At 36.0% G+C, this 13598-nt stretch overlaps 1 protein-coding gene across 4 annotated transcripts in view; it reads left to right on the top strand.

The window, feature by feature from the left end:
- The window catches only part of IL1R1 (interleukin 1 receptor type 1), a 94442-nt gene that overhangs the window by 78576 nt on the left and 2268 nt on the right, over window positions 1-13598 (top strand). For 2 of the 4 annotated variants that reach the window (XM_021087129.2, XM_013995920.3), the window contains exons 11-12: window positions 12163-12306; window positions 13107-13181. In XM_021087129.2, coding sequence (XP_020942788.1) covers window positions 12163-12306; window positions 13107-13181 — 219 coding nt within the window. Of the gene's footprint in view, window positions 1-12162; window positions 12307-13013; window positions 13182-13598 lie in introns of all 4 variants that reach the window. The other 2 variants (XM_013995919.3, XM_021087127.2) reach the window with 1 other exon arrangement.

Genomic DNA, 13598 nt, shown 5'->3' with positions numbered 1-13598 from the left:
CCAGAGAGGGTGTCTGAAGTTATTAGTTTTCATGAATTGTATAATCAAACACAATATTGTACATATTTGTGCTTCAGCTCAGTGATCCATCCTTATTTATTGTGCTCTTGCTTCTTTCTTTTTTCTCATCCATTTGATTTTATTACTCAAATGAATTTATCACATCTGTAGTTGTCTAATGATCATAACAATCTGATTTCACAGGATTTCCATCCCACAGCTCAAGCACATCCCCCCACCCCCCAAAGTGTCTCCTCCAGAGACCATAAATTTGTCAATGTCTGTGAGTCAGTATCTGTTCTGCAAAGAAGTTCAGTCTGTCCTTTTTTCAGATTCCACATGTCAGTGAAAGCATTTGATGTTTGTGACTCATTGTATGGCTGACTTCACTTTGCATGATAATTTCTAGGTCCATCCATGTTGCTAAAAATGCCGGTATTTAAAAAATGGCTGAGTAATATTCCATTGTGTATATGTACCACATCTTCTTGATCCACTGCTCTGTTGATGGACATATAGGTTGTTTTCATGTTTTGGCTATTGTAAATAGTGCTGCAATGAACATCGGAGTACATGTTTCTTTGTGAGTCAAGGTTTTCAGTCAATGCCCAGGAGTGGGATTGCTGGATCAAGTGGTAGTTCTATGTTTAGTTTTCTGAGGAATCTCCATACTGTTTTCCACAGTGGTTGCCCCCATTTACAATCCCACCAAAAGTGTAATAGGGTTCCTTTTTCTCCACACCCTCTCCAGCACCTATTGTTTGTAGACTTTTTGATGACGGACATTCTGCCTGGTATAAGGTAGTATGTCATCGTGGTTTTGGCTTGCATTTCTCTAATAATGAGTGATGTTGAACATTTTTTCATGGTTTTTTTTTTTTGGCCATTAATGTGTCTTCTTTGGAGAATTGTCTGTTTAGAACTTCTGCCCATTTTTTGATGGGGTTGTTCGTTTTTTTGGTATGGAGCTGTAGGAGGTGTTTATAAATTTTGGAGATTAATCCCTTGTCAGTTGATTCACTTGCAAAGATTTTCTCCCATTCTGTGGGTTGTCTTTTTGTTTTGTTTAGGGTTTCCTTTGCTGTGCAAAAACTTTGAGGTTTGATTAGGTCCCATTTGTTTATTTTTGTTTTTATTGTCAATACTCTAAGGGGTGGATCTGAGAAGATGTTGCTGTTGTTTATGTCAGAGAGTGTTTGGCCTATGTTTTCCTCTAAGAGCTTTATAGTATCTGGTCTTATATCTAGGTCTTTGATCCATTTTGAGTTTGTTTTTGTGTATGATGTTAGGAAAGAAAAATGGAGCTGGAGGAATCAGGTTCCTGGACTTCAGACTATACTACGAAGCAACAATCATCAAAACTGTATGCTACTGGCACAAAGACAGAAATATAGATCAGTGGAACAGGATAGAAAGCCCAGAATTAACCCCACGCACCTACAGCCAACTAATCTATGACAAAGGAGGCAAGGATATACAATGGATAAAGGACAGCTTGTTTAATAAGTGGTGCTGGGAAAACTGGACAGCCACATGGAAAAGAATGAAATTAGAACACTCCCTAACATCTTTTTTCTTTCTGGTGTAATTCTCATTTCAGTTACTGTAGTATTCAACTCTGGTTGTTCTTATTTCCTAATTCTTTGCTAAAAACTTACTGAATCTTCTCACACTGTGCACATATTCTTTTCCCGAGTTCTCAGATTATCTTTATGATCATCACTCTGAACTCTTTCTTGGGTAGAGTGCCTATTTCCACTTCCCTTAGTTATGCTTCTGGGGTTTTATCTTTTTCCTTTGTCTGGAACATATTCTTTTGCCATTTATTTTTATTTAAATTTCTATTTGTGTATTTAAGTATGTAGCAGGTTAGTTAAATTTCTTGGCCTTGGATAAGTGGCCCTCTGTAGGGGATGTCCTATGTGCCCCAGCAGCACACTCCCCTCTAGTCACCCAAGGGTCCAGTTGGTCCCAGGGTAGGTTCTGACCTTTGTTTGTAGACTCAGTTCCACAGACTTTGGGATCACAGATTTCTTGCTTCTGATGTCTTTCACCTGGTGGGTGAGGCTGGCCTAGAAGCTTGGATAGTCTTCCTGATAGGAGGGGCTGGTGCCTGCCTGGTGCTGGCTGGAGCTGAGTCTTGGACCTCTGGTTAACAGTGCCATGTCCAGAGGCATGTCTAGAGGTGGCTGTGATCTCAGTAAGTCTTTAGGAAGCCTGTCTGTTGATAGGTGGGGCTGTGTTCCTGCCCTCTGGGCTGCTTAGACTGAGATGTCTTAGCACTGGCGCCTACAGGTTGTTGCGTGAGGCCAGGTCTTGGTGCTAATGACTCAAGCAAGATATCTGCTTCCATCCAGAATTCACTTAAGTGAAAATTCTGTTATGTCTGCCACCAGCTTTTATGACCCCAGAGAGAGCCAAAACTTGTCCCTAGGAGACTAGCAGGTAGGTCTGGCCCAGGTTCCTATGAAGTTACTGCTTTTGTCCTGAGTTCTGGTGCATGTCAGATACTGTATGCACTCTCCAAGAACTGAGACTGTTTCTTCCAGTCCTGTGGAGCTCTTGCAATCAAGCCTTGGAGGCTTTCAAAGCCTAATGCTCTGGGGGGTCTCAATGTCAGAGCCCTAGGCTGAGGAGCATGATGTGGGGCTCAGAGCTCTCATTCCTGGGGGAAAACTTCTGTGATATTCTCTAGTTAGTGGTTGCCAATCTGGTTGCTATGGGACTTGATTATATCATGAGTGCACCCCTCTTATTCTCTTATTGTTTCTTCTTTATAGCTTTGGATATAGAGTATTTTTTTATAGGTTCTAATATTTTCTATTGATGGTTGTATAGCAGTTAGTTGTGGTTTTGGTGTGCTCTTGAGAGGAGATGAGCTCAGGGGCCTTTTACTCCACCATTATCTTATGTCCCTTAAGCCTTTTAAGAATAAGTGATTCCTCATGGCCTATTGGATATTTTACGCCTTTGGCAGATGATTTAAATGGTTATTCTGCTTCCCCTTCCTCTTAATTTCATTGATGTTCTTTAAAATTCCATTCTTTCCTTCCTGTCCTTTCTGTTACTTCATTGGTTCCTCAATTTTTTTCTTTTACTGCCTCCTTCACATTTCATATCACTAAAATAATTTTTCCTCAAAATTTTGCCATTAATGTTTTTTTATTTGCTTTGTTAATAGTTCTTAAAATGGGCTGAGACTACTTATTTTGAAGTATGGGTTTCGCTTTTGAAAGTTTTAAAAGTTTAGACTCATTGACCTATCATGGAGCTCCAGAATTAGATTAGGAAGACAGAGTGGTGGAAATCGTTGCTGTTGAACAGAATTAGGGAAAAAATATGAAAAGAAACAAAAACAGTTTGTGAGACCTCTGGGAGAATGTCAAATGTAGCAACATTTGCATTCTAGGGGTCCCAGAAGGAGAAGAGAGAGAAAGGCACTAAAAAAATATTTGAAGAGATAATAGCTGAAAACTTTCCTAACATAGGAAAGGAAATAGTCACTCAAGCTGAGGAAGGTCAGAGTCCCAAACAGGAATAACACAGGGAGGAACTTGCTGAGACACATAGTAATCAAACTGACAAAAAAATCAAAAACAAAGAGAAAATATTTTTTTCCTTTTGGATACCCTGTGGCATATGGAGTTCCTGGGTCAAGGATTCAATTCAAGCCACAGTTGTGATTGATACCACAGGTGGCAACACCAGATACTTTAACCCACTGTGCTGGGCCAAGGATCAAACCTGTGTCCTGGCACTGCAGATGCTGCTGATTCTGTTGCACCACAGTGGGAACTCCAAGACAAAGAGAAAATATTAAAAGCAACAAATACCATACAAGGGACTCTGCATAAGACAATCAGCTGATTTTTTTAGCAAAGAGTCTTCATGCCAGAAGAGAATAAGCACAATATATTAAAGGTGATGAAAGGGAAAAAAAACAACAAGAATACCCAGAAAGGTTCTCACTCAAATTGGACAGAGAAAGCAAAAACTTTACAGACAAGCAAAAGCTAAAATAATTCTACACCACTAAACCACTACTATGACAAATGCTAAAGGAACTTCTCTAAGCAGAAAAAAATAGGTCATAAGTAGAAACAAGAAAATTATGAAATGGGAAGGCTCACTGGTAAAGCAAACATACTGTAAAGGTAGGAAATGATCCACACACAAATAAGATATCAAAACTAGTAATCATGAGGGAGGAGACTATAAATTAAAATGCATTTGAAATTAAGATATCAGAGGAACAAGACAAGGATGTCTCCTCTCGCCACTACTATTCAACATAGTGTTGGAAGTCCTAGCCACAGCAACCAGAGAAGAAAAAGAAATAAAAGGAATCCAAATTGGAAAGGAAGAAGTAAAACTATAACTATTTGCAGATCACATGATACTATATACCTACAGAATCCTAAAGACTCTACCAGAAAACTGTTAGAGCTCATCAATGAATTTGGCAAAGTTGCAAGATACAAAATCAATACACAGAAATTGACTGTATTTCTATATACTAACAATGAAAGATCAGAAAGAGAAATTAGGTAAGCAATCCCGTTTACCATCACATCCAAAAGAATAAAATACCTAGCAGTATATCTACCTAAAGAGACAAAAACCTGTACTCTGAAAACCATAAGACACTGATGAAAGAAATCAAAGATGACACAAATAGATGGAAAGACATACCATGCTTGTGGATTAGAAGAGTTAATATTATCAAAATGACTATACTACCCAAGGCAATCTACAGATTCAATGCAACCCCTATCAAAGTACCAAGGACATTTTTCACAGAACTTGAACAAAGTATTTTAAAGTTTGTTTGGAAGCACAAAATACTCAGAATAGCCAAAGACATCTTGAAAAAGAAAAATGGAGCTGGAAGAATCAGGCTCCTGGACTTCAGACTATACCAGTCATCAAAACTGTATGGTCCTGGCACAAAGAAATATAGATCAGTGGAATAGGATAGAAAACCCAGAATTAACCCCATGCACCTACAGTCAACTAATCTATGACAAAGGAGGCAAAAATATACAATGGAGAAAAGCCAGCCTGTTCAATAAGTGGTACTTGGAAAACTGGATGGCCACATGTAAAAGAATAAAATTAGAACACTCGCTAACATCATACACAAAAACAAACTCAAAATGGATCAAAGACCTAGATATAAGACCAGATACTATAAAGCTCTTAGAGGAAAACATAGGCCAAACACTCTCTGACATAAACAACAGCAACATCTTCTCAGATCCACCCCTTAGAGTATTGACAATAAAAACAAAAATAAACAAATGGGACCTAATCAAACCTCAAAGTTTTTGCACAGCAAAGGAAACCCTAAACAAAACAAAAAGACAACCCACAGAATGGGAGAAAATCTTTGCAAGTGAATCAACTGACAAGGGATTAATCTCCAAAATTTATAAACACCTCCTACAGCTCCATACCAAAAAAACGAACAACCCCATCAAAAAATGGGCAGAAGTTCTAAACAGACAATTCTCCAAAGAAGACACATTAATGGCCAAAAAAAAAAAACCATGAAAAAATGTTCAACATCACTCATTATTAGAGAAATGCAAGCCAAAACCACGATGACATACTACCTTATACCAGGCAGAATGTCCGTCATCAAAAAGTCTACAAACAATAGGTGCTGGAGAGGGTGTGGAGAAAAAGGAACCCTATTACACTTTTGGTGGGATTGTAAATTGGTGTAACCACTGTGGAAAACAGTATGGAGATTCCTCAGAAAACTAAACATAGAACTACCACTTGATCCAGCAATCCCACTCCTGGGGCATCTATCCAGAGAAAACCTTGACTCACAAAGACACATATATTCTGATGTTCACTGCAGCACTATTTGCAATAGCCAAGACATGGAACAACCTAAATGTCTATTGACATAAGAGTGGCTAAAGAAGATGTGGTACATATAACATAATGGAATATTACTTAGCCATTAAATGGAACGAAATACTGGCATTTTTAGCAACATGGAAGGACCTAGAAATTATCATGCTAAGTGAAGTCAGTCAGACAATGAGACACCAACATCAAATGCTTTCACTGATATGTGGAATCTGAAAAAAGGACAGACTGAACTTCTTTGCAGAACAGATACTGACTCACAGACTTTGAAAAACTTATGGTTTCCAAAGGAGACAGGTTGGGTGGTGGGGATACACTGGGGGTTTGGGATGGAAATGCTGTGATGATCATTGTACAACTTTAAATGCAATAAAGTCATTGAGTAATAAAAAAGATAGTAACTTCAAACAAGCATATATATATGTATGCATATATGCTTATATGTGCATATATGCTTATATGTGCATATATATACACACACACACACATATACATATATATATATATACAGAGAGAGAGAGAGAGAGAGCTATAGCAAAACATCATGGTAAGTACCAAAAAAATCTCACGAAAAAAAAGAAAAAATAATCCAAACACAAATCACAAGATAACATACAGGAAAGGAAGAAAAATATTTACAAAACAAATCCAATTCAATTAACAAAATGGCATAAGAACATGCATATCAATAATTACCTTAAATGTAAAAGTATTAAATGCTCCAACCAAAAGATATAAACTGGCTCTATGGATACAAAAACAAGACTCTTTATATATGATGTATACAAGACACCCACTTCAGATCTAGAGACCCATACAGACCAAAAATGAAGGAATGGAGAAAGGTATTTCATGCAAATGGGAATCAAAGCAAAGCTGGAGCAGCAATACTGATATCATACAAAATAGACTTTAAAATGAAGACTGTTACAAGATACAAAGCAGGACACTACATAATGATCAGAGGATCAATCCAAGAAGACAACCTAACAGTTGTAAATATATGCACCCAGTTTAGGAGCACCTCAATATATAAGGCAAATGTTAACATACATAAAAGGAGAAATTGCTAGTAACACAGTTAATAGTGGACTTTAATACCACACTTGCATCAATGGACAGATCATCCAAAGTGAAAATCAATAAGGAAACATGGGCCTTAAATGACACATTAGACCAGATGGACTTCATTATATCTATAGAGCACTCCCTCCAAAGCAGCAGATTATACATTCACGTGGAATTTCCTGCAGAAAAGATCACATGCTGTGCCACAAAGGAAGCCTCAGTAAATTAAGAAAATTGTGATCACATCAAGCATCTTTTATGACTATCATGCTATGTGATTAGAGACCAACTACAAGAAAAACATTGCAGAAAACACAAAACACAATATATTACTGAAAAACCAAAGGATCTCTGAAGAAATTTAGAGGAAAGAAAAAAAGAGACAACTGACAACAGAAACACAATGACCCAAAATCTATGGGATGCAGCAAAAGCAGTTTTAAGAGGGAAGTTGATAGACATATAAGCTAACCTTGGGAAACAAAGAAAATCTCCAATAAGCAACCTCATCTTACACCTAAAGGAAGTAGAGAAAGAAGAATAAAAGCCAAAATTAGTAGAAGGAAAGAAATCATAAATATCAGAGAATAAATGAAATAGAGACTAAAACAGAAAAGTTTAATGAAAATAAAAAGTAGTCATTTGAAAATATCAACAAAATTCATAAACCTTTAGCCAGACTCAAGAAAAAAAGGGGGAAGGCCCAAATCTGTGAAGTTAGAAATGAAAAAAGAGAAGTTACTGCTGATACCACAGAAATACAAAGGACCAGAGAGACTAGTACAAGAAACTGTATGCCAATAAAAGGACAAACTGGAAGAAATTAAAAATTCTTAGAAAGGTACAATTTCCCAAGAATGAACCAGGAAGAAATAGAACATATAAACAGAACTAATATAAGCACTGAAATTGAGTCTACAGTTAAAAAACTTCCAACAAACAGAAGTCCACAAACCAGGTAGCTTAACAGGCAAATTCTACCAAATATTTACAGAAAAGTTATCATCTATCCTTCTGAAGCTTTTCCAAAAAAGTGCAGAGGCAATAATACTTCTAAGCTCATTTTATGAGGTCACCATCACTCTGATATCAAAACCATACAAAGATACCACAAAAAAAAAAAAAGAAAATTTCAGGCTAGTATCACTGATGAACACAAGTGCAAAAATCCTCAACAAAATACTAGCAAATCAAAGCAAACAAGAAATTAAAAGGATCGTACTCCATAATCAAGGGAGATTTATCCCTGGGATGCAAGGACTTTTCAATATTGTTAAACTAATCGTGTGATATAACATATTAGCAAATTTAAAAATAAAAACCATATAATTATCTCATTGGGTGCAGAAAAAAGCTTTTGATAAAGTTCAACATCCACTTATGGTTAAAAAAAAAAAAACTCTAGAAAGTGGCATAGAGGACACATGCCTCAACATTATAAAGGCTGTGTATGACAAACTCACGGCTAACATCATAGTCAATGGTGAAAATCTAAAAGCATTTTTTCTAAGATCAGGAACAAGACAAGGATGTCCATATTGCCACTTTTATTTAACATATTTTTGGAAGTCCTAGCCATAGCAGAGAAGAAAAGAAATAAAATGAATCCAAATTGGAAAAGAAGTAGTAAAATTCTCACTCTTTGCATATGATAATATACATAGAAAATTTGAAAGATGTGACCAGAAAACTAATAGAGCTCATCAGTGAAACCAGTGAAGTTGCTGTATACAAAATTAATACACAGAAATCCGTTGCTTTTCTATACACTAACAATGAAAGATCAGAAAGAGAAATTAAAGACACAATCTAATTTACCATCACATTAAAAAGAACAAAATACCTAGGAATAAACCTACTGCAGGAGGAAAAAGACCTTTACTTCAAAAACTGTAAGATGCTGATGAAATAAATTTTTTTTGGCTTTTTTTTTTTCTTTTAAGGGCTGCATCTTTAGCATATGGAAGTTCCCAGGCTAGGGGTCGAATTGAAGCTACAGCTGCCGGCTTACACCACAGCCCCAGCAATGCTGCATCCAAGCTGCACCTGTGACCTTCACCACAGTTCATGGCAATGCTGGATCCTTAACCCACTGGTGGAGGCCAGGGATTGAACCCGCATCCTCATGGATGCTAGTCGGGTTTCTTAACTGCTGAGCCGCAGTGGTAACTCCCTGATGAAAGAATTAGAAGATGACTCAAATGGATAGAAAGATATACTGTGATCTTGGATAAGAAGATTGTTTAAATGACTATACTACTCCAAGCATTCTACAGATTCAATGCAATCCCTATCAAATTACCAACGGCATTTTTCACAGAACTAGAACAAAAAATTTTTAACTTTGTATGGAAACACAGGTGACCCTGAATAACCAAAACAATCCTGGGAAAGAAAAATGGAAATGGAGGCGGCTCTCTGACTCAGGGTATGCTACAAAGCTACAGTCATCAGAAATGTGTGGCTGGTACAAAAACTGAAATATAGGTCAATGGAGAGGACAGAAAGCCCAGAAATATACTCATGCATCTATGTTCGATTAGTATATGACAGTGGAAGCAAGGATATACAGTAGATAAAAGACAATCTCATCAATAGTGTTGTTGAGAAAACTATACAGTCACATGTACAGTGAAATTAGAACATTCCTTGACACCACATGACAGTGAACTCAAAATGGATTAAAGCTCTAAATGTAAGACCAGATACTAAAAAACGCTTAGAGGCAGAATTTTTTTTATTTGATCTGTCCGATAGAGTAATGGAAATAAACAAATGGTACCTAATTAAACTTAAAATCTTTTGCACTGCAAAGGAAACCATTAACAAAACAAAAAAAACAACCTGGAGGATGGGAGAAAATATTTGTAAATGATGCAGCCAGAAAAGGATTAATCTCCAAAATACACAAACAGGTCATACAACTCAATAACAAAAACCCATCAACCCTGTCAAAAAATGAACAGAAGACCTAAAGAGACATTTCTTCAAAGAAGATATGCAAACAGGCAACAGGCATGTGAAAAAATGTTCAGTATCACTAACTGTTAGAGAAGTGTAAATCAAAACTACAATGAGGTATCACATCACACTTGTCAGAATGACCATCATCAAAAAGTCAACTAAGAATATGTATTGGGAAGAGCATGGAGAAACTTTCTCCATTGTTGTAAAGGAACCCTTCTACATTGTTGGTCAAAATGTAAATTGGTGCAGCCACTCTGGAAAACAGTATGGAGGTTCCTTAAAAAACTAAAAGTTACAACATGAACCTGCCATCTGGTTCCTGGGCATATATCTAGGAAAAATCTATAATTTGAAAACATATACACACCCCAGTATATTCATATCAGCACTGTTCATAATAGCCAAGACAGGAAAGCAACCTAAATGCCCACTGACAGATGAGTAGATAAGATATGGATGGTGTGTGTGTAATTATTATGCTACTTTTCCATAAAAAAGAATGCCATCTGCAACAACATGGATGGGCTTAAAGATTACCATACTAAGTGAAGTAAGCCAAAGACAGATGTCTTATATCTTTTATATGTTGAATCTAAAAATAACAAATGAACTTATTTACCTAACCTATATAGACCCACAGACATAGAAACAAAGCTTATAGTTACCAAAGGGAAAATACCTGGGGATTTGGGATTAACATATATACACTACTATATATAAAAATAGATAAGCAAAAAAGACCTATTATATGGCATAGGAAACTATATTTTCTAATAACCTAGAAGGGGAAAGAATCTGAAAATAGTATACACACACACATGCTGTACACCTGAAACTAACAACATTGTGGTCAACTACACTTCAATAAAAAAAATTAAAAAAAGGAAGTATTTGTAAAATAGTTTAAGACAATTTGTAGTTAAATTATAACAGGGTATTTATGAATAGTACATGGAAGAAAATCTAAAAGAATATATGAAAAAGTATTAGAATTAATAAATGAATTTATTAGCAAGATCATGAGTGTATGTGTGTGTATATAGTGTTTCAGTATGTCTATAAATACCAACAACAAAGAAATAGAAGCTTAAAAATATCTTTTACAGTAGTATCAAACATTATCAAATACTTAGGCATTGTTCAAAAATCTGTGATACAAACTAAAAATACGTTATTGAGATAAATTAGAGAAGACCTGATAGGTAAAGGGATATACAGTATTCATTCAAAGACTCACTGTTATAAAGATGTTAGTTTCCCCCAAATTATAGATTCAAAAAATTCCAATCAAAATCCCAGCTGTATTTGTGCAGGTGTGGATATATGTTTGTGTCCATGTGTTGCCAAGGGCATGTCTATTCTAAACGTCATATGGAAATATAAAGAGCCAAGAGTTGTCCAGGTGGTCTTGAATAAAAACATATCTGGAAGATTTACACCACAGCTATCATGATCGTGTACAAAGCTACAGTAAAAAAGACTGTAAATGTGAACTTAAAATGGGCCGATTGGATATTAGTCTGGAATATGGTATAGATCTTGATTTCTACTTCATACCCAGGACAGCTGCATTTAGAGCAATGAAGTAATAGATCTTTTAGATTCTCTTTCCTGGATAGTTCTTGGCATTTATTTATTTTTTTTTATAGATATGCAAAAATCAATTTGATTTCTTTTTTTTTTTTGGCCCCTGACATTTAGAAGGCTCCTTCTCATTTCTTCTTCCTCCATCATCCTCCCCTTTACCTCTCCACCTGACTCCTCTGCAGTCATTGGTTGCATAACTAGCATGTGAAGCCAGGAGAACATGGAAACGTGAAACATCCTGTCTTGCATCCCTAAACTCTCCCTTCCTTTCCCCCAGTCTTCAGCTTTCTCCACCTGACTCTTCTACTTCTGCAGAACTTTTGTAGACATTTGAGTGACTTTGACTTTACTCAGCTTACTATGGAATGTGCTATCACATGGCCTTTGGTGTTTTTCTATGTTATTATATACTACTTAGGTGGAAATTTAATACTAGGCACCTTAGTTTTTTTTTGCAGTATCTGCTCTCAGTGGCTTTTGTACTTTAATAGCCATTAATAAGAGATCATGAATGGATTAATACTGTTTGGGATTGGGATTACAGGCCAATCCCCATCCCATATATGGTTTCCTTGAAATGATAACATTTAATTGTCTATGCTCTAATTTTAAATTCTTTGAGCTCTAATATTTTTTTCTCCTGTTTTTTTGCTATAGTCCCTGATTTCCACAAGCCCATGATTGGTATACTTGTCATGGTAACACTGCTAATTACATGCTCTGTTTTCATCTATAAAGTCTTCAAGATTGACATTGTGCTCTTGTACAGAGAGACCTGCTATGATTTTCTCCCGAAAAAAGGTACAATTTTCTGTTCTATGCAATATTTTCCTGTTGGAGAGAGGATAGTTAAGAGATGTAAAGGATGCTAAGGGGATTTTACTTAAATTTCAAAATGAAATGTGATTTATACAAAATAATTACATACGATTATAGTGTTAAATAGACTGAGCAGTATTATCTTCTAAGTTATTGCATTGGTATTCATAACAGTGTAACACACAAGCTTTTAGAGCTTCTGCTCATAGATCCAGTTATTGAGAAGCCATGGCTGAGAACCTGCTCTGTGCTGAGTAGGACAAGAGATCACTCATGTCTGCCTTCAAATGAAAGAACTGATTCAGTTTTCATGCATCGGGGAAGTACCCTCTCTTTTGTTTAAACCTTGCATTAAATAATACTACATTAATATATAAAAGGAAGAATGGAAAGAATTCAGGGATGAGACAGTTGGGTAAGATAAGAATAGGAAGATAAAGGGAGTTTTATACTGAGGGGTAGTGAATCTTTGCATACGAGGGGGCCATCAAATAATATAAGAACAACTTTGTATAAAACACAATAAATAGAAACTTGTCAGAGATGAACACTTTAAAAAGGCATTATACTTTTGGTGTTGTTGCTTCATACCATTGTACAAACATTAATAATTATGAAATGCATGTTTGCCCTATTGACTTTACTAAATCTCATTTTTTCTTTTGGTTCTAAATATATTTTTCTTTTAGCTTCAGATGGAAAGACATATGATGCATACATACTATGTCCAAAGACCCCTGGTGACGGGTCCACCTCTAACTCAGATATTTTTGTGTTTAAAGTCTTGCCTGAGGTCTTGGAAAAACAGTGTGGATATAAGCTGTTTATCTGTGGCAGGGACGACTACGTTGGGGAAAGTATGTATGCAGTGGGAAAAAGTAAAAGTCTTCTTAAACTAATTACTCAAATTGAGTTTCCTTTTTCTGGAAGGCTGTGGCATGTGTTTATATACTTGACAAATTTAAGAACCTCTTCAATGATGTATGATGATAGTTTTCATATTTATTAATTGCAGAGTGTTGACTTTTCTTATATTCTACTGGGATAACCATTAACTGTTTTACTTTGTTTTGGAAAACTGAATAGTTAGATTCAGTAGTTGCTTTACATAAAATAGTGATAATAGATCCAGAGGTTTAACAGGGAAGTTTATAAATTTCTACTTCAAGTTTCTGACTCCCACATGAAACCTTTACCTATTGTGGGTCAGTTCTTGAGCTATTCTATAAAATGAGAACCTCCTTCAATCTCAAGTAAGAAAAGAGCATTAGGAG

This window comes from Sus scrofa, chromosome 3 (assembly GCF_054392235.1).
Source record: "Sus scrofa isolate SSC_HxYL_T2T_F1_AM1 chromosome 3, Sscrofa_HxYL_maternal_Yorkshire_Landrace_v2.0, whole genome shotgun sequence".
Taxonomy (NCBI): Eukaryota; Metazoa; Chordata; class Mammalia; order Artiodactyla; family Suidae; genus Sus; species Sus scrofa.
Note: the sequence above shows the minus strand (reverse complement) of the source record. Positions and strands in the feature narration are given on the sequence as shown.